The sequence below is a fragment of the Atta colombica genome, unplaced genomic scaffold, assembly GCF_001594045.1.
Source record: "Atta colombica isolate Treedump-2 unplaced genomic scaffold, Acol1.0 scaffold39, whole genome shotgun sequence".
Taxonomy (NCBI): domain Eukaryota; kingdom Metazoa; phylum Arthropoda; class Insecta; order Hymenoptera; family Formicidae; genus Atta; species Atta colombica.
The window spans coordinates 351,655-378,108 of record NW_017259498.1 but is presented as its reverse complement, the minus strand read 5'-3'; the positions used below and the strand labels follow the sequence as shown (position 1 = coordinate 378,108).

General features: G+C 30.2%; 1 protein-coding gene across 1 annotated transcript in view; it reads right to left on the bottom strand.

Annotated features, from left to right (window-relative positions):
- LOC108691104 (protein Skeletor, isoforms B/C) overlaps positions 1 to 26,454 on the bottom strand; it is a 69,335-nt gene that overhangs the window by 22,357 nt on the left and 20,524 nt on the right. Inside the window, exons 3-4 of the mRNA XM_018198743.1 lie at positions 12,291 to 12,516; positions 10,917 to 11,028 (exon numbers count right to left, since the gene is read on the bottom strand). Coding sequence (XP_018054232.1) covers positions 10,917 to 11,028; positions 12,291 to 12,516 — 338 coding nt within the window. The remainder of the gene's footprint in view (positions 1 to 10,916; positions 11,029 to 12,290; positions 12,517 to 26,454) is intronic.

The window sequence follows — 26,454 nt, the reverse complement described above, 5'->3', positions numbered from 1 at the left end:
ATAAAGTTGTGTGCTTGTCAAATCATTGATATATTTATTTACATATATTTATTTCTTATTTATTTATCGGATATTTAATTATAATAAAAATCTAATGTGAATCTTAGGTCGAATAATCAGAGAACCCGAATACTAGAAGTTATATTTTATTCTATTGAAAAAAATCATATTTTAGAAATAGAAATTATTTTAATATATTCTTAAATTCTATTGTATATTAACTTTCTTCTTAAAATCTTAATCAAATAAAATTATAAACAATAATTCTTTGATATATTATGGAGTAGGTATGTATACGAGAGCACTGTGCACAAAACCGAAAAGAGAGAGAAAAAGACACAGGAGGGAGGGAGGGAGGGAGGGAGAGAGAGAGAGAGAGAGAGAGAGAGAGAGAGAGAGAGCGCTCAATAGCAAAGTCGATTAATTCAAGTTCTACATTACAATCGTATAATTATTATTATTATGTAATATATTTGTAAGTATTATGTAATATATTTATATTTGATTTATTTATATTTGTCTCAAAAAGAATTTTAATCCGTTGAAGAAATATATTGGGTTGTCCGGAAAGTTCGTGCCGCAAAAGATTTAAATTTAATAAATGTATATTAAAATTTAAATCTTTTGCGTTTCAATTTTCCTTCAAAATTGGCACGAACTTTCCGGATAACCCGATAAGTCAAAAAATAAAAATATAAACTATTAAAAAAAAGTAGTTACGTTGATGTCACTCATGTGAAAGGGTTAGAACGATAAAAGGATATTTCACAAATATATTGTACGTCCGAACTAAAATCTCCCGCAAGACGCTTTCCCAAATAGCCCGTAAAGATATTGCAGAGACTCCATGTTCGATATGAAATCGATTATTAACGTTGACTTCGGCGAAGAACCAGGATTCAACGACATGGAACGACTCTCGAAGTACGACGTGCTTGGAAAGCTTTTGCATCACCAATACAATGAATGATGTCAATATAGGAAAAAAAAAACGTTTCAAAGCTTTTACGCATGCTGCCATGAACTTATCAATGTCGCTTTTATATTCACTACATTGTTGACGGAATCGCAAAATCGCTCACACATGTCACTAAATTCGATTATTTTGCTGAAATGACTGACGGATTACAGAATTTTGACCAAACGATTTTGTCATGGTATATTTGCAGATACTTATTTCGATATATGCGATGAAAAAACGATGATGAAACGACGTGATGTGTTAATGTATATTAATAATGCATTTTATAAATAATAAATTGTTCAAGCGCAACGAAAAATGCACGTTATTTATTACTGCTCTGGTTTCACGGCTCCATTAACGCTCATTTCGAATCAATTTGGTCAAGTCAATGTAAAATAATTGGATTATATGTAAATATAACAAAGAAATAGTGATGAATAAAAAAGCAAGTAACAATAGTAAAGCGTATTCATTAATAATTTCACTTTTTAATAATAAATAATAAATTGTAAAAGCGCAACGAAAAATACGCGTTATTTTTTAACCGTCCCATTTTCCAGCTCCATTAACGCTCAGTGTAATCAAGTCGATAGGAAATAATCAGATTATAAAAATATATAACGAAGAAATAATATATAAAATGAAAGCAACAATAGTAAAATATATTCATTAATATTGTAATTTCTAATAGCTATAGCAAATTTAATTCAATGTAATTATCTCATTGTCAGCATCTGTATAATGCATCTCTTCATAGTTTTTAGAAAGATATTAATATACAGGTTAAAAAACCCATTCGATATTTAGATTATACATGATACTGACAATGAGTAAAAAAGCCTTAACATGCAGTAACACTATATATTGTGTCGCCTTCAATTTGACTCATATAGCGCTTTTATTTAATATTATATGGAATGTAGAATTACGTAGAAATGAAATTATATGCTAAAAGAATCATTTAAAATTATGATAAATCGTTATTTTTCAGTAAAAATCGGAAAATCTGTAATATCTGTAAATCCTCATATAAACCATAAATTGAATGCACATTCATCAATTTTAGTCTTTTTTCATCTTTCTTATCGTGATCTTAAAAGAACGATGTTATTTTTTATTGAATGTAAAGTATTCCCCATATAAATTTTATATCAAATAATGGATAAATAAAATGGATGTTTTTAAAGTCATCACTTTCATTTTTGTACTGATTTTTGTATTATTTTGTTATACAGAGCAAAAAATAACATTTTTCTCTTAAGATCACGAAAAAAGACCAAAATTGATGTTTACTCAATTTATGACCTATATGAGATTTTCCGATTTTTATTGAAAAATGACGAGGCACTATAACTTTGAATGATTCCCTCAGCATATAACTCCTTTTCTGCGTAATTCTACATTCGAAATATTAAACAAGAAATGTTATACGAGCCAAAGGCGGCCCAGTGAATAGTATTATTGTTTAGTGAACAAAAGCTTAATCGTTGCTGAGATATATGTATACAATTTTGTATATTAGTATTATAATTGACTTATTGTCTTCTGTATGTTGCATATAACGTAAAAAGAGAGAAATTAGGATAAGTAGCACATTGATAGCCTATTTGGGAGAATCACAGTCTAAAAGAGATGACCTCTCATAATGTTCCAATCGTAATAGCTAGTTGATCAGTCAATTTACTGATTCCTGATGAAATTTTTTATTATAAAGTGCATATGGAAATTGAATAAGAACATTTAGAACGTGATTTGTAAACACTCTGGTAAATTTTTACGTCGCAAGCGATATGTAAGATCTCATCTACTAATAAATCAATTCTCATCTACGAATAATTGTACAGCTGTGCCGCATGTCGCGAGTAGTAACGTCACAAGAGTGTCGCTAAATGAACATCTACAATAGTTGTAAGGATTGTTTGATGACAACAAATTCTACTGCCAAATTTGCTACGCTGTGATTGACTGAGCTCATGTGATACGCTAATTATCGTAATCGTAAAAAGTTGAAGGCCTGTTACACAATAGGATCGCAAGTCATAAGTCATAAGAAATTGACCAATCATCGTTGAATATGAGAAAAACAATCGATTATGACTAGTTAATTTCTTATGATTTACGGCTTGCGATCTTATTGTGTAACAGGGCGAAGTTGGCTCAACTCAGTACAAGAACTCTTATGATTAGAAGCAACATTCTTGCATTGTAGACGAGGCTTAAATATAGACGTGTGCAAAAATATTAAGCACTTACAATTTTCTCGCATTTTATGAAAAGTTAAATATCTCGGCGAAAAGAAATCTCAGAAAGATTTTCGACCATGCATTTTAAAGCGTTAAGATAGGGCTTTAAATCTACGGTTCTAATTCTCTATCTATTTGAATCTTTTGTCTACAATATTTTGTTCCTAATTTACATAAAATTGAAAAATAATATCTTTGTAATATTTTTGTCTTACTTTAAAGCGCTACAATTCAATAAAACTGTGTACTTTTTTAAAATTGATTGAATAAAATTTAAAAAAAAATTTGAAAAAATTTATATGAATCAAACACATTATGACAAACATTTTTTCCCTTTTGTCTTTTTTCCGTATATTTTTTAATGTTAAAATTAAAAAACATTTTAGAAAAAGTAAGTTTTACACAATAAAATTTCACATAATAAAAAATACGATATCTATATTTTAAAAGCATTTTAAAGCTTAGAAAGCCTACTTTAAGATATTTTCATATTAAATTTTGTTTGCTGATGTTTTATTGAATTGTAGCGCTTTAAAGTAAGACAAAAATATTACAAAGATATCATTTTTCAATTTTATGTAAATTAGGAACAAAATATCGTAGACAAAAGATTTAAACGTAGATTTAAAGCCTATCTTAACGCTTTAAAATGCGTGGTCGAAAATTTCTGAAATTTCTTTTTGCTGATATTTAATTTTTCATAAAATGCGAGAAAATTGTAAGTGCCTAATGCTTTTGCACACGTCTAGATAAGATACTTTCATATTAAATTTTGTTTGCTGATATTTTATTTAACTGTAACGCTTTCGATCTATGTTCACTAAGGCTTTTTTATTTCTTAGTATGGTCTGTATTGTCTACCATATAAATGGTTTTTTTAAACACTCTATAGAGAATTTAACGTTAGTTGAAACATCTTTCATCAATAGATTAAAATAGAAGAAATTAGTTAAATAAATGCTGAAAGTTTTAATAAATATACCAATATTAAAGAAAACATGACATAATCTTATGCTCAATGAAAACAAGATTCCTTTATACGTTCTCTTTTGGGGTTCCAGGAATCCATTCTAAGCGCTTATTAAATGATGCTCTCGCGCAGGGTTGGATCGTCCACTTGGTGCCAGAAGCAATCGTACTCCGTCATCCCACTCCGAAAACTATGAGGCGTTTAATTAACTCCGGGAAGGCCGGGAAAGAGAGGCCATAGAATTCACATGCAAATGCTCTGTGACACGATTGCAGAACAATCATTTCTTTTTTCAACTGAAACTCGGCTACCAAAACGACCACCGACTTCTGACACTTCATGCCAACTAAATTTTATACGGAAATATCATCATTTTAACGTAAAAGCAAAATTTGCTCAAAAAACTCGTAAAAAATACAAAGAGGAGACTCTATATAAATCTTTTTTTTTATAAATGTTTTTTTTTAATATATTATAACACAATTTTTCAGAAAAAGATAGAATATTCCAATTAAGAAAATGGCAAGCAAACGTGAAAGAACACATTAGAGCTGGTTATTTTATATATGAAAAAATATTCGATTAGAGATATTAATGTTAATATCGCAGAAATAACGATTGTGACGGGATCGGTTGAGGAAAGTAAAGTAATTTTGAATTATCAGATTCTGATGACGTAACAAAAATAACAAATGCCCGCAATGTACTATCGGTAAATAGCATGATTTTACTTTTATATGGTTTGTCGTTGGTGTAATCGGATGCGCGAATGAGTCCATTCGCAAAGGATAACGAATCGCGCAATTGCAAGTAGCGAAGTAGTCACGTCACGCATAGGTCAAGCAGAAAGTAAAGAATAATGTAATCAGACAGATGATTCGAAAGTTGATTGATGTTAATACAATTGCATGTTAATTCTTGCAGTAAAAGTCGTTGCTATTTTTTATATTTCTTTTGGTAATATGCAGAACTCTCATAAAGCATTGGCGGATTTAGACATTTGTCAAGGAAGGAGGGTGGCACTAGTGGATTTTTGGATTAACTTTTTGGTTGCTGAAACATTATGCGCCAACTGTAATGAATTAATAAAAAGAAAAGGAAAAATTTAATTATTTTACATCATTTTTTCGTATCTTTCTGTTTTTATTACTTATTATTATTACTTATTATTTACACGCCGCAAATAAAATTTTTTTAAGATAGATTATTTAAATTAGTATTAAAAACGTGCTCTGTAAATATTTAATTTATAAAACATTTTATTTAAAATTATATTAGCAAACAGGAATAATATATATACGCATAACATTTTGCAATAAAATATAGTTTACTCTTTCTATTTCTGACAAATCTATCCAATACTGTTTCTTTATCAATCTCTGTGTCTCTATATATGCTGAATGTATTGTATGTGTAACAACATAAGTTCCAAAAATTTCTCTTTACTCAAACGATTTCTTAACCAGATTTTCAAATGCTAAAGGACTGAAAAACTTTGGCAGAAATGACACTTATCGGCAGACACAATAATATTTCAAGTAGTGTCTTGCAATTAATGATTTTCACATAACGCTGCATAATGCGGTATTTATAATAGAGCACTAAGCTTTAATAATCCGTAAAAATTTAAGAATTTCTTAAAAAATATTTTTGGAATATCAAAATTATGATTAAGCATTTTAAGAAGATTAGAAATATTAAAAATATATGTAATATTTTACTATAAAATATTTTTTTTTAATGTGTGTGTGTGTATATGTGTGTGTGTGTGTGTGTGTGTGTGTGTGTGTGTGTGAGACCCCCAGGAAGGAGGGGGAGGCCAATGTCGGCCAGTGTCATAGAGATTGTAGATTGCATTAAATTTTAAGATGCAGATTTTTTAAATATTTACTGATATCATTTTATAAAAATATATATTTGTTCACATATATATATCGCTCATTTGCTATAATAACGATACAACTCAAAAACGTTTTCTAGAAGTTTTCTAGAAGTTTTCTAGAAAATAAATGTCTTTAAATCATTAAAATTTGATAATATTAATTTTGAAATGCAAATTTCATGTAACAACTGATTGTAGAAGAATAAATATATGTACTTTTAATCTCTTGTCTTTTTTCTTTTTCTTTTATGTTCCGTTCTTTTTTCAAGAGCAGCTAAAGAATTATAATTTTTTAATTATATTGTTGTAGCAAATGAGCGATACGTATATTAAAATTATAAAGATTATCTACAATCATAGTAGGGATTAAATCGAGCGAAAAAGAGCACAATGTAATTGATGATACGCAAATGAAGATTTTTTTCTCCTTTTTCCACTTCTTTATTCCAAAACTTTCAGATAAAGTGTAATTGGCAAGGTAATTAATGCAAAGTTTCAGGACGGCTGCTTTGTTTGTTGGGATTTACTACATCAAGTCTGTCAATTTGTTGTTTGATTCATTCCTTTCACACAAAGAAGTGACTAATATCTATTATGTATTTGCTGAGGAGGACTCCAAAGTGAGTCAAAAGTCAAGTTCAATTTCTTTGGAATAAAGAAGTGGAAAAAAATAAAAAGATCTTCATTTGCGTACCAACAGTTGTACTCTCATTCGTCCGGTTTAATTCCTACTATTGTTTTAGATTAGAGAATCCGTACTTTTGTACTTTTTTCATTGATTATCTACATGTAATGAAAAAATTTATTACTCATTTATTTTATTATACATTTATTCTATAATTTATACTGTTTTAATCTTTATTTTATTAACTCAAAAATTTCTTGTAATAATATATAATATAATTTTGTGTGTGTGTGTGTGTGTGTGTGTGTGTGAGAAATAATTATATTATAAAACTAATGGTTTCGATAATGAAGGTGCATAATGCGTTATATTATATTACTATACATATTCAGGAATATGCGGATTTACTTTCAAAAGACAGTTTTAATAAGAATGATGTTAAAATGTATCTTGAATTTTGCAGTCAAACTTTATATAATTTTCTAAGTATTATCGCTCATTGTTACGTGAAAAATATAAAAAATTAGTAGCCGGAAATTAAAGATGACATATCCTACGTCATTTAATTTACATTCTCGCCGTGCAACGCGATGGAATCTTAAATTATTATACATAGGGTGTTCAACATTTTTCCAATAAGTGGCATTTATAGGCGAAAGAAGTGGCGCTCCTTCACTCTGAACTCGATCGATGGCATTCTGCTCACGCGTTTATGATGCGAAACGTAAGAAGGCGATTAATCGTGAGTAAGAGTCGATCAGGAGAAAAAAATAAATAAAATACCGCAGCACAAGAAGAAAGAGACGAGAAAAACGAGACGATAGCAAGCCGGCTTTAACAGTTCGAGTTACTTCGCGAAAGGCGAACGTCGTTGCTGGAGATAAGATTGCAACGGGACGACGAGAAATTGTTTCCATCCACTATTTTCACTCCCGCGTGCGATATAGACACAGGACACTTGCATGACTGTCTTGGACGGCGGTCAGAAGACAGAAAAAGAAAAAAAATTACGAAATCCTACCTGATTCAATGGCTAAATCCATTGAGCGGTTTGATATAGCCAAAGGATATTTCTATGTTCTTTTGAAAGGAAGCCCGGATTTGAAGGAAGAACACGAAGGATACGTTCGTGAAGGAGCGAGTCTTTAAGAGGAAGCGGAAGGAAATCCCGAGAGCAGGGAGAGAAGGATGAACGAAAGAAGGAGCGAGAGAAGAGAGCTTACCCTGACAATACATCCGTTTTCCGGGGATAACGCGAGGGAGTGCTGACTGACAGACAGCTCCTGTCTACTAGATATCCGAGCAAAACTTACACCACTCTCTTACACGTTGTATATTATAGTATCAGCCGTCCTGTGTTGGAAGATCTACCATTTCTTCTATAAATCACAGAAAAGGAACTTTAGAAGTGTGCGCTTCTAAAGTTCCTAAAAGTCGGAACTCTTAGAAATGTTTCAATAATGTGCATTATAAGATTTCCTTTTGTGACCGTAATCAAGGAATATCCTGTTTGATCAGAAACATTTCAAGTTTTTTTTAGATAATACCGCCATTCAGGGTCAGGACGTTCGATAAATACCGTAGAGACCCAGGACAAGTTTTTCAACCGTAGTGACAGGCGCTATCAGTCCGATAGCAACTATCATTGACAGGCAATTGTTTACTTTCTTGTAACAAGAACGCTCATCACACATTTCTGCTACTTAATAATAGTACCTCTTTGATATTGTTTAGGATGCTATATTATATAGGTACAGAAAACCTATACCCCCTACCGCCACGCCATAAAATCTTTCCCCCGAATGGGATCTCCCCCTCCCTTCGGATTGGACGTTTGTCGAATGATGCGGTGGGGGGGGGGGGCCGCAAACAGGAGCGATTTATACCAAACTCTCTAGTTACGAAGACTCGCAGCGATCGTAATGGGACACCCGGTAGAATGGTCCGTAGGCGGCGGACAGCGCGTTTTGCGGTGACAGAGCGTGTCTGATGGAGGGTTGTCACGGTGCGGGAGCACCCCTCAGACTTCGATATTAAAGCCCTCCTCTAATATAAGAGCAAAAGCTCCACTCTTCACCGTCGATATGCTCGCCTCAAACCTTTTTCCCTTCCTAGAGGCAGTGATATCGCGTTTGTGTGTCGTTATATTCATACGTGTAAGTCCGATAAAAGGGGGAAAAGGAAAAACTAAAGGGTAGCCCCGGTGAAACATAGACTCGCGCGGGCACTGAGATTTTCAAACACCGATTTTTAAGTGAAAAGCGAAATCTATTTAAGAGAATATATCTTCTAATTTGTGACTTCTTAAGAGAGAGGAAATGAAAAAAAGCTAAGCATTGGATTAAGAAGAGAATAAGCATATATCGTACAAAATACAAAAAAAAGAAAGGAGCACTAAATTTTCTTGAATTTTAAAATATGAGAAGGCAGGAGAAGGGAAGAAAATGTATAGAACATCATTATCTTTGAATAGAATTAATTGAAAATATCTTACCGAAGATTATCTATATACGGAAAGAAGAATTTTGAACATATCTAAAAATTTAATTACAGATACAAATCTTAAAATAATTTTGTTGAATTGTTAAAATAATTCTGTAGAAATTTCAAACATGATGAGCAATGCTGCAAAAAATTTTGATCATCCTACATAATTAATTCTACATAATTTAATCATCCTACGTAATTATTTTGATGGTTAATGAAATTATTTTTAGATCTGTATCTAGATAAATTTTTAGATATTACAGCAAAAACTGTCTTTTTCGTAAGTTATTGTAAGGTTTTGTAGGTTATGAAAAAAATAAATCGTCTATGAAATTGTTTCAAGTTGATTATTAAATTCATAAATTTTATTTCAAGCTATCAAAAAGAAATTTCAATATTTTTTTCTAAGCGTGATATCGCCAACACTACATGTTTACTTACAATCACACGCGCAAAGAAGATATCAGAAAGATAAAGAGACGCCGGAATCGCACGCGCGTTTAGACAGGCGTGCACCCGAATAGAGAAGCCGGAGAAAGCCGAGAAAAAAGGGAAGGACTTTTGGAATCCACTCACACGCACGTGCACGCGTACGGGGCCCCTAGACGCGGTTTTCGTATCCATCTCATACGCACCATTGACCTCGAATACGACGTCCGATAGAGCTTCTCTGAACCTCCTCAAAAATCAAGTTATCTCTATTTTCCGCGCATCGTGGCGTTTGGAATAAAATGTGCCGCGCTTCGCGCGATATACCGAAGAGTCAAATAGGGAGCGTTTTGCATCTCGCACGCACATATTCTTTGAAAAACAACTTGAAATCTATCGCAAATATCGAAAAATGGGTATTTAATTATTTATATTATCAGAAATGACGACACAGCACCTCATGTCATTTTACGAATTATTGGCAACATTCATTGTTTTGATATCAAAGAAGTAATGGTAATTCCTGGAGTATAATACATTTTGTTATTTTTTATTTCTATATGTATCGAAATGTAAATCAATCTATTTCTATGCTTAATTTCAAAGTAAATAATATCCATATTAATGTATGCATTTATTGTTAGTAAGTAATAAATTAACTTCTTTTTTAATCAAATCAATTTAATATATTTTCTTTAGTTAAATTGTTCAATTCCATTGTTTAATAAAATTATCGAAATATTGAGTAGGAGCGACCTTTAGAAATAATTAAAAATAATTCAAATTAAGTTATATAATTTGACATTATGAATTTAACAGTGCAAAAAATACGATAGTTGAGTTAATGCTCCTTGTTCTATTGATGTATTCCTATATTTTTTCAAATTTATCATAGATCTAAAGATATTTACTCCAATCACAGATAACAATTGACAACTGAATGTTTATTCAGTTGTTGTCAACCGTTTTGAACTTAATCATTGGTCGCATTCAACAGAACGTCTATTTTGCAACTGTTGGAAATTTTTTTCACGTTCATTAGATTATTTTTAGATCTAAAGGAATAGTCTATTTCAACGAAGAAAATTTACAACAGTTGCAAAATAAACATTCTGCTGAATGCGGCCATTAATCACATTACAAAATATTTAAAGCATTCGGCAAGATGTTCAGTTATCCATAATATTTCGATTCGAGATACATAGCAATTCGTGAAAATGGGAAGAATTTAAATCTCGGATTTTGTTTCAATAAAACAATATTGTATGCAATTAGCATACGGAAAATATGAAGATCGATCGGTACAATTTACTCACTGTAAATCTTCTGCACCAAACGCTCAGCCATTTAATGTCTCGTATGCGCTTTCCTCCGGGTAGCCTCAGGATAATGTCTGTGTAGTTGTATGCCTCCAATACTCGTGGATCGCTGTTGAAGAGGAAAGAAAGAAATGAGAGTAATATACCTAAAAGTAGTAACATAAAAAGGTTTAAACGTAACTGACACAGAATATAATTGAAGCAATTATTTCAAAAATCGTGAATCGGAACTCGGAACCGCTCGGGCAACAATAAAAATTGCGATGCTTCTATCTTTTCTGAAATTCAGCCATTTCTGACATTTACATATTTACATCACACTGTAATTAGATAAACTTGAACTGTTTTGTGTTGTTCTCATATTTTTAACGTATTCCATAAATCATTTAAATTTGCGGAAGTTATATATACTTATCTCATTTGTTATAATGATAGATTCGATTGATTTTAGATACTTCTTGGTATCGCCGACTTTGTGTGTCGTGCAACGATCAAACGAGCAAGGCTTTCCGAGGGGAAATGGACGGAGGCGAGTTGTGCATGCGGTCAGGGCTGTAGAAGGCCGAAAAGAGCGCGGGTATAAGAGAGGTGATGAGAGTGATGCGGAGCGAACGCGCGGCAGTCCGTAACCAAGGGATGAAATGAAATTCAAAGAGCCCGTTGTGCGCGTGGCCGTATATGAAAAGGGGAGGCGGGGGAAACGGAAAGGTGAGAGGTGGGGGGTGAAAAACAGAAGGAAGGCCGAACGAGCGAGTTGTACGCGAGAGAGTGCAGTTAATAAAACGGGAATTATACCCCAATCTCGTTCGGATTTCATCTGCGCGAGCACTTTATTACGTTTCTACTCGGTTGCTTTCTACCCACTTTAGTACACGTTCGAAAAATCGTGTGCAACGAGTTTCGTTTTGGTATATACAAAACGCGGTATACACTGATAGCCTCACCTTTCCATATTAACCGCGACAGTCAGATCATCAATCTCACTTATCGCAAATTGCTCGCTTATCATTATATGGCACGAGCAATTTTATTGCTTACAATTAATTATGATATTTTCTTCTACAAACTTACTGACTGTATTTTACTTATATTGTTGTAAATCTCTATATAATCAATCAATTCTTTAAAAAAAATACACGTTTTTCTCATATATAATTATATATAAATATCGAAATAATATCAAGATTAAAAATTGCCTAATTAATTTATATTAATTACGCGTGCTACTTCCTTCTCTATAAATAACTCTTCTATATTACTATAAAGTGTTATATAACTAAAAAAGAAATATACGTTTTCCCTCACAATATAATATTACAATGTAATATAATATTACAATATCATGAATGTAAAAAATAAAATATCAGTTACCTGCCCTTATCAGTCTCAGGATAAGGTACAATGTAACCTTCAGGATTAGGTTGGCTGGTGTTGCCAACCCAGAAGTAAGCATCTGGGCCGGTGCCGTCGTAGCAAAATCCTTTTATAAATATCGTTGCATCATCAACGGCATACACTTTACCTTTGATGCCGTGTGCGTATTCTTGTAGGGTTCCAATTAATTTTCCATAATAATTAGGTCCGTTCCTGGCGTAACCTAAAAATAGAAATAATATAATTATAAAATGTTATCTCTTAGTACGATTAAAATACGTACATATCATCTATCTGATTATTTTATCTCTCTCTCTCTCTCTCTCTCTCTCTCTCTCTCTCTCTCTTTACAAATAATATTTAGTATGTTATTTATAATTCAGAATCTTTTTTGTCATTTATAGATATTTCATACAAAATATATGAATTAAATATATGAATTAAATATATGTAATCTAATGTCTTTTACACTATTGAATTAAAAATAAAAAAATGAAATTAAAAGTTAAGAAATACTATTAATACTATTAAAAAATTTATATAAGAATACAACTTCTTCTTCCTGAATAAAATAATTAATAGTTCGCGCAAAAAAAAACAAATTTTGTGATCATTATTTTCTACCTTCTTGTTATTTTCCTCATTCGTGCACGTATACAACTTGCTTTTCAACGTTATGATTGTTCGACTTAACTAAAGCTCCTTGAAAGATAGCTAAAGCGATTTGTGAATTTTGTCCAAACGAGCAACGAGCCGGGGATACCGAGGAGGAAGTATGCTTCACCCTCGTGATGTAGGTTGGACGCATCGCCGCCCCGATACAAAACCGATGCGATGCCGCCTCGACAGCGCAAAGGGAAGCCGGCGTGGCGCGGTTCCGCGATTTGCATGAATTTCATTTCATTTGCTCGACAGGTCCGTAAAGCCGTTTGCGGGCGTTGCAAATATATATATATAGATATATCGGAATATCCACCCATGGCAGTAAAGATCAGAGGGCGTTTACGATCGTAGTCTGGAGAGCAGACTTGGTTGATGATCGCACTGTACGCGTCTGGGAAGAATAAGTTTAAAAGCCGAAACGCGGGGAGGAGATAACTCGGAAACTTAGCCAAATACGTCCGAAGGGTAATACTGGTAATAGAGATAAAGGCTCGATACGGAAAGATGAAATGAAATTAACGGATTAGGGCTTAGCCCTTAATCCTTGGGGAATCGGCCGTCGAACACGCGCGGACTTAAAAACCGTCTCTCACTATTGTCTTCTTAATTCCATGTATCGAATATGAAAAGTGCTCAGTTAAATAACTACAAATGATATAAAATGCGAAATTTACGAATGTGGAAAAAATATTTCATTTATTACGGAACGTTCCAAAAATGTATTTAACATCATCAAATCGAAATAAAATATTTACAAGGTATATTACATAATGCCTAGTTTTAGAACAAATAATAATAATAAAATATATGAATATTTGAAAAGATATCTAATTAAATATTAAGATATCTTAATTGAATATTAAGATTGGAAACAAGATCAGTAATGTATTTTTATGTTAAATTACTTTAAATACGAAGTGCCACTATGATCTAAATGTTAAGATGTTGAACTATTATATATATTCATATATATAAATGAATTAATTTCACAAATGATAATTTCGTGCCGATATGGTTGTCGGATTTTCAACGCAATCAATCTGAAATATTAATAATCCTCCCAAATTTCCCAAATTAATCTTAAAAAACTGTAATAAACTTATTGCGAAAAATATTGCCTCGGCCGGGAATCGAACTCGGATCTCTTGCATTCCATGCGTATCTTAAATATATTTTCACATCTTTTCTTTTATAAAGTTTCATAAAACACATATATCTGTACAAAAAAATATAATACTGATAACTACAAATTTTATATCGTATACTTTAATCCTTTTTGTTGAAAAATTGGTCTTATATTTTCTAACAAGGATATAGTATAATGTAGACAATTATTCTATCCTTAATATTAATAAATAACAAGAATAGAAAAATGCCCAGGATCTATTATGATAATACTTTTGAGATTTTCACGGTATTTCCTTCATAAGTACCAATGGATACAAAATCTCAAACACATAATTTAACATTTCTCTTTTTTTATTTTTTTTATTTTTAATTTTTTTTACTTTACTAGAGGGATGCCAAGCGGACTATGCTTCCACGTGATGTATCCTGGATAATGCCCAAATAGTCCGAAATGTAGTTATTTATGTTAAAACACTATGAAATAAATTATGATTGTGATATGAACAATAAATTACAATTTTTTTAACATAAAAGTGATTATAACTCAGAAACGACTTATTTCCGAACCTATAGCTTTTTTTATATAGCTTTTTTTCCTTCATTTTGGATCCTGAATTGGATCTCGAAATATTGCGAGCGATTTTCCGGACACCCTGTATATGTGTGTGTGTGTGTGTGTGTGTGTGTGTGTGTTTTGTGTGTGTGTGTTTTTTGTGTGTGTGTGTGTGTGTGTGTGTGTGTGTGTGTGTGTGTGTGTGTGTGTGTGTATTGTATATAGGGCGGAGTTGGCTAAATCGAATCTTCATTGTATTTTCTAAACAAAACATTATTTTTTAAAGGTGACGACACAGACATGACGCTGATAACATGACTTAAGTATTTACGATCATTTTCGTTTTCGAACGGTCCATTTATGAATGACATTTAAAATTGATTTTGTTCAGTGTCTGTGATCTAAGTTCATACAATTTACCCAAGATGTTATTAATACAATGTGAGTAATTGAGGGGATGGACGAAATAAAAGCACAATTCTACTTAAGCCCTTCGAATCTTAGCATAACCTTAATATTTTGTTATGAAAAATTGCAACGTTAGTATCAAATTATAAAAATTATTTATTATAAAAAATAACGAAAAAAATAATGTTTCTCAATTCTAAAAATAACATATTAAAATTGAGTAGTTGAATAATACTTGTCACTATAGTCCTTACATTATATTTACATAAAATAACATAATTGAGTAATTGAATGATACTTTTGTAATTATTATATTTTGATATTTGATAAGAAGTATAATACCTACGTTTATGTTGAGTTTTTTTTTAAATAATTTATTAAAAATTATTTATAGAAATTATTTAAACAAATATTAAATAGAAACAACGGGCAATTAAGAGCCTTAATACGTGGTAATTGATGTGATTATATTATTAATATATATTTCAAATCTTACAAATATAATAACCGAACGATTCGGCTCAATTCGAGCCATCTTTAATAGTCTTAATTAATTTTCTAATTAAATTTCTAATTAAATTTTAATTACTGTTATTTTTTAAGATCTAATAATACATACTAGTAATATATATGTATTAAAGTGTCTACTAAAAAATCATATTATATCATTGATAAATAAATTATTGATAAATAAATAAATTATTATTATATAATTTTATTAACTAAGGCCTGTTTCAAAGGAAATAGTTTAAATTTTAATTAAAAAATAACAGTAATTAAAATTCTTGATACACCATTAGGTAATCGTATCAAGAAGTAATAAAGTGCAGCATGGAAAGTCTCTCAGATTATTAAGTTTAGAATGTGTTAGTTAGCTATTTAAATGCTAAAGCAAAGATAATATCAAGAAGGACAATTACTAAAAAAAAAAGGATAATAAATTATTATTATGGAGATTTATCTACTGCATTCCATAACTGCACAATAAAATGCAATAAGTTAAATTAGGATCGACACAATGGATAAAACCAGTACAAATTTCTTATAAGATATAATGCTTACAGTATCAAAAGTAGAATTACGTGTGTAAATGAGCATTAAGAAATAAATATTATAAGTAAGAAAAAATAAAATCTAGGGGAATAGAAGTCATTAAATTGGAAATCTATGTAAATAGACAAATAAGTATTATACAAAAGAAATTATTTGTTGAATTTTTAAAAAATTTTCTTCTTGTCTTCTAAAACTAATGATTGTTTATTAGACGTATGATTTAGGAACGCATGATACAATTTAATGATCCGATCTCTAAATTGTATCAAAAGCTGCTTTTATAAAATCTTAATTTAAATAATAGTTTAATTGTTTATTTCCGTAAAAATGTTGTTTTGTTTTATTATCAATGAATCATATTTTGATATAAATACAGAAATATTCTGAGCTCTTCAGTATTTTTGTTACAATTTTTAACTGTTAAGAGGTACGATATAAGCAATTTCTCCTTATATGTATATTATAATATAGATATCAGAAATTTATACTATTATAGTTATAATATTTAGTAATCGTCATGCGAAAATTAAATCTTACATTATTAATCCAAGAATTTTTCGATCTAATTACTATGCTAATAATTATTTCATGATTTATTCTATATTATCTTTTAATTAAAATTTAAACTATTTCCTTTGAAACAGGCCTTAGTTAATAAAATTATATAATAATAATTTATTTATTTATCAATAATTTATTTATCAATGATATAATATGATTTTTTAGTAGACACTTTAATACATATATATTACTAGTATGTATTATTAGATCTTAAAAAATAACAGTAAAAGAAGACTAACGCGCAAATATGTAAAACTTATTTTCTTTATTCTTATGCAGTATCTTTGATATATGACAATAAGATAGAGAATAAAATATATCGTTACATTGTTTAATATTTTCATTTAAAGAGCGATGCATAGAAATCAAAATTTCCAAGCATCAGATTGATTCTGACACTTGGAAGAAAAATTTGTTTCATGATGATTGTTTAAGTGTCCACGTGGTATAAGTGACATGCAGTTGGCGTTTCTGTATTTAAAGTAGCGACCCGTTAGCGTCGTTGTAGCGCGTTAATTCGTCGCGGTGATTATGGATCCATTAGCGTGGCAGCCAACAAATAGCACGGTACAATCCAATAACCGTCGTGGCCCATAATAAAAGGGGAGGAACCAGGTTTAGGCACCAGTCGGGGGTAGTTTAGCCGGTGCGCATAGTCGCGTGTATACATACATCTCCGCAACATTCGTGTGTACGGAGAGCTTCACAGGCATAGACGTGCGTTCACGGGATCCACAAGGGTGGCTCGACACCCTCCCCCATGCAGGACGCAGCAGATAGCGATCATTGCGTTCATTGTCGCATCACTGTAATATCCTCCCGTTATAGTAGGAGGGTTAGGGGTTAGGGCGGATGGAGAAACGTTCACGGGAGTCCCCGTCTGCGTGAAAGTACCGAACGGGGTGGACGATGAGAGAGGGTGGGATAAAAGCCTTCAGCGTTATTTCTAAAGACCGACATCAACGATGTCTCGATCATCAACCTACTTCCGTAAAGCCGTCAACGTGGCGTAGCAAAGGATGCTCAAATTTGCGATTAGTATCGTTTAGTATTAAACTAACAGTATTTTTACAGAAATATATAAACAAACGTCAGTGCTATCAATATTTTTGTTTAACCTAAAAAATTAATTCTAATAAAAATAAAATCAATCTGAATTTAATTTCAACAAACTCAAAAACAAAGTTTAGATTATTATATACAGAATGTTTCGTAACATATGAGCATAACTTCAAAAATAAATTCAAGACACAAAAATAACATAAAAAGTTCTTATAAACATTTATTTTATTTGACCTTGTTTTAGAGTTGTTACATTTTATTAATTCTTGTTACAACCGAGCTGGTATATTGTTTTCATATATTTCTGTCTTTAAAAATATTAGTAAGACATAAAGTCGCATGAAGATGTGTGAAGATATTAGCTCATTTTGTAATGAGAATTAATAAAATATGCGAACATTTATAATTAAGAAACAAGATCAGATAGAACAAACAGATATTTTCATGAACTTTTATGTTATTTTTGTGTGTGAATTCATTTCTTAAGTTATTATAAAATTCTCTATATTATATATCTATATATGTACCTTCACAATATAATTGCAGAAAACATTATGTTAGAGATAAATTATTCGGTATGAGTTATTATATCTTACTCGATTTGAAGATTGATCTTTACACACTGGTTTAAATTCATTGTGCAGTTTTCCGAAAGATTCAAAGGACCGCGCGCTGTATTGGAACTTGAATTCGCTCAACATTCGGGATGAATATCGGCTTCGGACGGATGCAGTGAGCTTGATGGTATGGCGAGCTATTAAATGACGAATCATATTCATGCACGAGCATGTTTGGTATCTTTTACGCCAGTAAAATCGGAAGTTTTAAGCAAACAAGTTGGCCAATTTTATTCATATTCCGACCCGTGACATCAAAATAAAAAAAAAAATCTCAGTATATATACATATCTCTCTGCCATTTTGTTAGATAAAAGTTTTCTCGATCCGTGTTAATTTGAATCAAATCGTTGGCTCTATTTATTTCAATGGATATTTACGCCATTTGTCTTCAATATATACATCTGTATTTTTCACTACAGCGAACAATTTAAAAAATACTTGTAACTCTCCGGAACTAACACTAAAATCTGTAACTTAAATACAATCCTGACGCTGGATATAGGTATAAGGCTCCTATTTAATTTATGTTAATTAAAAGACACTAATTAATTTAAAAAATCAAAATAACAACATATCTCGTATAAAAAAATGAATATTTTTACGTACATGTAGCTTATAAATGGTGAACAAAAAATGGCATGACTTAAATAATAATAGTTCTTAAGCTATGTATCAACTAATTTTTAAACAGGTATATCAAAGATGTTCTGTGAGTACACATTTTACATTTTTTATACACTATTAAAAAATTATTCAATATAATTATTAAGCCATATAATAGTTTTTACTTATCACATTATATAAGCAATATATAAAAAACCAACTATTTTCATCGGGACTTAATTTTCTATAATTAGCATGGGATTCTTTGTTTATTATGCGTTACAATTTCAGTTTATTATTTGTTATAATATTAGTTAAAAATTATTAAGATTTAGTATCGTTTTCTAAAATATGTATTACACGTCGCATTTTTTTAATAAAATGAAAAGATTATGGAAGCATTACAGATTTTTCTATATTATATTTGAAAGTAATACGAAAAGTTTAGCGGCGATTTAGGATCTGAAAAACTTATTTCAATAAAAAATAGACATATTTTTAAAAAATAATTGAGATAAAATTTTTATTTAAACTATAAAATTTTGTTGTCAAATGTAAATATTGATCTTATTAACTGTTTCGTACATATATATTTATATAACATTTATTATTTTTATACAAACAGATTAAAATTAGAAAATATAAATTTACAATTTTAATCACTTTTTGTACAGATACATCCTTAAAACAAAGTGTACTTCTTTAATTTGTACATCGCAAGTGAGTGTATGAATTAGATATAATGCACACAGATACACAGGTATCCGATACATAGGTATAAAGTAACTGAATGGATTAATCTCTAATATAAGGAAAATCAGGGCTGTTTGTCATACAGAATGAATTATCAAAATATAGTTCAAACAGAATATCTCTATGGCAGAAAAATCTCTTTTTTTGCTGATATAATATTAATTTATTGTGTAAAATGATTTGTATCAAAAGCATCATATATATTATTATTTATAGAGGGAAGGCCTCTTATGAGATATCGAGTTCATTTTGGGTAAATACTAGAAGTTTATGGCCATTTAAAAAAAATAATAGATCATTTTGAAGGGAATTTAATAATCTTTAAGATAATGTTATAAAATTTAACTTAAATTTCATTTTCTTGAAAATTAAAGAAATGTAAAAAGTGAGCAAATCGCAAAGTCAAAAAATTATGTTCCTAATATGAGATGTCCTGAAAAATCGATAGTAAAACGCAAAGTATATCAGTATTATAACTAAAAAATTTTATTTAATGTTTCTTAAATATAAACAAACACAGCCAGGGTGCGCGGAAAATAAGTATACGATAAATTATACCCGAAACTCATCTTCAGATAGATTAAAATCAAGCATCGCAGAAATAGGCATTCGACATTCATTCCAGTTGTTCTTTTTATTATTGTACAATAACATTTATACTTTAGCAACGATTTTCACTATGACATGGGAACATGAGTTATTTCATATTAGAAATATCCTGGATATCTCTTATTACGATTTCTACGCCTTACGATTTTACGATCAAACTTCTGTAACTTCTGTAATTAAAATCTAACTTCTGTAATTAAACAATTCAATATATCCCGTATTTTTCTATTAGTACCTTACTTTATCACTACAAGAAGAATTTATTGCCAAATATTTATTTATTAAATAATAAACAAGATTTAAAGGCTCATTTTAATGAAATTTAAAGACATCTAAATTCTAAAATCTTTTTTGCAATGACTACAGGCATGATCTAATAATGAATTTTCTACTAAATAGTTTTCAATCCAAGAGCAATAAATTCATGAACCAATAGCGTCTATTAATTTAGCAGAAATGTCACTATTTCATATTAAGGCGCCTATTTCATAATAAGGAGCTTTCCTCTAAGGACTTTTAAGAAAAAGAAGTTAATGAGTAAATTTTTCTTATAACTTATTTTGTTGTCTGACAAGTCTTTTGCATTATTAATTGCGATATCCCTTCATAGAAAACGACATGTTTTAAAAAATCTTCGCTACAATTAAGCACCCCCCCCAAAGTTTGTAAAAACAATCTCTTTTATTAAAAATGACTATATGGGATAGATTGACTAAAATAACGGGATTACATGACAATCAATTTTAATATCTTTAGATCGACACATTTTTAGAGAATATACTTACAAATATATTATATTTCATACAGATATATAAGTATGTTTTTCATTTTTCATATAGAAACTACAGTACGAAAACAAACTACGTACTTCATTATTAAAATAATTATTTTATTTGTATTAATATCATAATTACTATTATTTCTCAAAATATAGAACTGATATTAAAATAAAAATTGTATTTTTTATATGTATTGTCCATAACAAATATGCTACTGCCAATTTTAGAACGTGCGACAATCGACCAGAATAGGGATCAGTTGTTATATTTTCGTAGCTTCATTTAAAATTAAACTTATTTTTATATATGATCAATTGACGAATAATAATTTTTTTAATATGGAGGTGTATTATAACGTATATAATATTTCAAAATCAGGCATCCACTTTTTTCTAAAAATTATTAATCAAAAATTGTGTCAACTGGTCTCCTTTACTTTATTCCCTGTTTATAATTATATGATATATTTAATTATATGATATATTTAAGGGGGTCTATTACGTTAGAGGGTTAAAAAGTTCGATTTTTTTTTTCATAAATCGATAGTATAACTCTTCGAGAATATATCCCTAAATTTTAGAGCAAAATTCGAAGTCCTTCAGTGTAAATTCAGCACTTATATATACAGGTGCGCAAGTATAATAAATAATAAAAAAAAACATTTTTTAAAATTATAGTTCTAAAATACTCTTAGAGTATTCTTAGAGTACTTTAGAACTCATTTAATTTTCATTCTGGAATTTTTTTCTGTCTCTTATAATTTCAATAATATTCGTTTCGAAAGAAAAAAAACGATTTTTTTCGAGAGAGCGTTTCACTCCCTAAACTTCGAAATGAACAAACAAAAAAATACGATTTAATATTTTTTCATGCTCTATAATATATCTAAAGCTCATTAAAATAAGGGTCGATTCCCTTGTTAGTAGCAGAGAGACCTGAGTTCATATAATAGTTAGAGAGGCCTGAGTTCATAGAATGGCTCAAATTGCTCAAAATGAATTCCATGAAGAAGCTGAAAGATTATTGTATGTCCCTGGAATAATAGCTTAGCCTCTGTGCATTGTAAATACTCAAGAATTAAATCGAAAACTTTAAACGCGTTTTTCTCAAAATCTGTTTTTTACATTTTTTAAATTTTGTATACATGATTGAGAAAAAAGTATTCGGTCGACTTCTTTTAAGACTCGTTAGTTAATAATAAGATTAACTATATAATACTAATAGTCAACCATCCTCGATGAATCTAAGAAGTTAAATAAAAATAAAAATTAACAATTTTTTTGCACAAACGGCTACTATCTATTGAAAATCGTAACTTTTTTCAAAGTTGTACAAAATTTTTATTTATATATATTTTTTTTAATTTTTAAAATTTATTTAAAATGGTATTTTATAAAAATTAAAAATATTTTTTAATTTTTTATTTCCTGCAAGAATTATAGCCGCTAGGATATTGTAACGTGACGAAGCGTCAAATGTTTATATTTTTATTATTTATAATATTATTTATAATATTTTTTTTTATAAAAATTTGTACGTATTCTGCAAAAGTTATATTAAAACGTGCAGAAAGTTTGAAATCGATAAACATTAATTTTCTTTTTGAAAAAAAGTTACGAAACATCATCTTGTTTTCAGTCTTCTAATGTAGAAGATCCCCTTAGATGCAGATTATCTATCTGACTCGATTATATTAATTTATTTCTTAATTTATTTATTCTGTTATTATATCAGTAAAGCAAAATGCAAACGTCGTAATTATGATGTAATATTTCGTAGATAAGTAATTGCGTTTTATAATGAAGAGATAATTACTAATTTTTGTAGTTCATATTATCGTATAATAATATTTGTATTTAGACTTTACTACAACAACTTTACAACATTAATTTAATTTATATTTTCATCACAATGTTTTGTTTATAACCAGAGAAAGGAAACTCTTTGCAAGGTTGAATCAATATAATATGGTCAATCTTGGCATACTGAATGAACACGCATCGATTATTTATAGCGTTTTTTGTTATTCTAAATTCATGGATTCTTCTGCTAAATTCATCTGCTAAAAATCATAGAGATAAGTAGATAGATAGAAAAATAAAAAGATAAAAAATACATAAGTCAATTGTTTGAAAAATAGTTCTTTGTGTATTTTTACATTTCAGTATGTCAATATAATATTTTATAAAATTGACATTGGATCACTTTATTTTTTCTAATATTTAACATATTTTTCTAACATTAACATATTTTTTTACAAAAAAGAATAAAACTTTTTACAAAAAAGAATATACTTAGGTCATATTGAATATTATACATGTATAATTTTCTTTTGTTCATAAATATTATTTTTTTTATGCCTTCAATACACTCATGTAAATTAAAAAATATATATCTTATATTTTTTAAACATTCATAAACGTTTCCTCTTTTGAACCTGATCTATCAACTTTTAATTTTCGACTCATGACAGCAAAAAATTAAATCAAAATTACAAAGCTTACAATGAAAAAGATGATGTATTCAATTGCATTTACAAATAATCTTATTGATTTACAACAATATTAATAAAGTAAATAAAATTTTATTAAAATAAGAGCATGACGTATTTGCTTCATTAATGATGTTATTGTGAATTAACAAAATTAACAAAATTATTTTCAATTAAAATAATACCGTTGATACAATAATTTTTTTTCAATTTAAAGATCATATAGAATTTCGTTATTACATACACGTATATATCCATATTTTCTTCATTTGCATATATCTTTTATAAAAAAAAAAAGTAAGACAATTTCAATAAAATATTTTTCATTGATGAGGAGAAACTCGCATTTAACTAGCCACTGCATAAATGAAAGCTCACCGTGGACTCTGTGAGATTCGTTTGAAAGCAAGATATGGTGCTAGGACGATCAAGGGAGTTCGGTCAACATTTGAGCACGGTAAACAGCACCCACTTGTCAATACTCTTCTCTCATCTCTTTCTCTCTCTCTCTCTCTCTCTCTCTCTCTCTCTCTCTCTCTCTCTCATTCTCTGTCGATCGGCTTCCGAATTGCGTATAGGTCTTTCGAACGATCTCTCCAACATACATTGATCTTAGCTAGGGTCATCTTAGAGACGGTCGCGCCCTGGGAAATACCACTTGGCTCAGAGCATCACTCAACACAAAGCATATTACATGCGCCACAAATGCGTTACGCGTGAGCATAAGGTTCGTTAGCGCATAACGTATGATGGTCTTTACTATCGCTATCACGAATCCGATGGATCCTTTGTGCCGTTCGGAGGATCAAGCGAACCTAATCCGCTTTTTGCTCGACAAAGCGCGAACGTGCATCATGATGTACGTACGTAACTCGGTAACAGATCGGAACAAAGTGGCTGAATGGCGCGTTTGCAACGTGTCCTCCCAGAAGAAGAACGTGCGTTTTTTCATTGTCTCAGTCATGCATGGAGATCAGTTTCGCATATAAATTTGTCCGCATATATATTTTTCCGAGCTCGGAAATTGTATTCGCTTTCATTGTCAGAGTATACTTTCCAATGTCCAATGGTTAGATCGCAGATCTCCAATTTTCAATCCCTGCCGATTACAAATCGCCGAGAGCAGAGATCTCCATGAAAGAATCTCGGAGCAGTAATATTTGACTCTTTGTATTGCAGGTGTTTTTAAACACTGGCGACACTGTGTAGCATAGTGTACGATTCCGTACTATAACAAATCACATAATTATACACAATTATGCACTGAAATATTATGTACAACTGTTATCGTTTTATGTCATGAACGTTTTATGTTATAAATATTAATTTTTTTACATTTTATTATCATTTATTTTTCTAAGCATATTCTAATAAGAGGTTTTAAGATTCGGATTTATTCGAGCATAAGCGTATGAATAATCTTTTTTTTATTTCATCTTTTCCTTTATTTTTGAGAAACTCTTTTCTTTATTTCTGGCGGTAAAATAAAAAAGCTAAGCAACGTTTAAGCTACAAATCGAAATTGCGTATTATTGTATCACACAATGTATGACTTGCAATGAACTTTGTTAAATTATTTTGAATACTTAAAGAATTTTTTCAATTTAAATTGAGATATGGTAATTATTTAGTATAAGGGACTACCCTCCAATGACCTTGACCTTGATATATGTTGTTAAAGTCATGACCCTGAGTGACCTTGAACAAATTTTAGCCGTCGCTTGTTATTCGTTAAAAAGTTATTAACAAAAAAATGTCTTCAATAAAACCTAATTTTTGGACATGACTGCGCTCCGATGAGACAAATTTTCTGCTCTAACAGCACAAAATATTTTCTTATATAATTTTTGTGTCTTTAGAACCAGAGAATTTGTATTTTTAAAGCATAGAATTTGCGTTTTAAAGGAAAAAAATGTGGTTTTAAAGTAAAGAATTTATATTTGTTGTGTGTTACAAAATGTTGTTTATTTGATTCATTCAATATTTATATTTTCAGATATTGAGTATTTCTTAGCTATTATGTCAATGAAGTTATATATTTGTAACAATATTTCGATCGTTAGGAATTTAGGCGACAACGCGACGTAGTCGCGTTTACAGTGTTTACAATGTTTATTTTTGCGAAATGTTAAATTTAAACTTCTGTCCATATAAAAAGAAATCGAGGTAAACCAGTCTTTAGTACGGAGTCATCCAGAAGCAGCTACTAATCACAAGATCCATTGTAGGCAATGTGGAAAATATTTAAAAAAAAATCAGTCGCGTAAACATTTGTTGGCTGGGGAAGTAGATTTCTTGGAACAAGAGCCTAGTAATTCCACAAGAGCCCCACTCAATACATTTAAATATATGTCATGCCTATTGGTGTCATTATAAAAGAAAACGTATTAAAAAAATGAGAGATGGATGTCACAATTAAAAATAACCGCAGCCTCTTTATCAAATCAATTAAAATCTTTTGTTTCATACTTTGAGTGTTTCTCTCCCTTCTTCGATTAATATATATCACTTATAACTTATTCATTTGAGGTCCAAAAAAGATTTTATTTGTCTTCGTCAAGATTAAACATATTCCAGATACTAGATGATTCAAGAAATTGAATAAAACCAATCCTACATGATACACAATATATGGTCATAAGAACTTTGAACAGCTGTAGCACTCAAGGGACTCAACTTTTACAAAGTTGTACATATGGAATTTTTTAATCCTTTTTTTATGCTCTACAATCCTAGATTTCAATGCTGTTCAGCCGGGGGGGAAGGGCCCAAACTGGGCATAGTCCTTTCTCCGAAATAAAAGAGAGCAGAGTCCAAGTATTAAAAAATATCTTGCAATATCTAATTGATAATAATGTACAATAATAGATATATATAT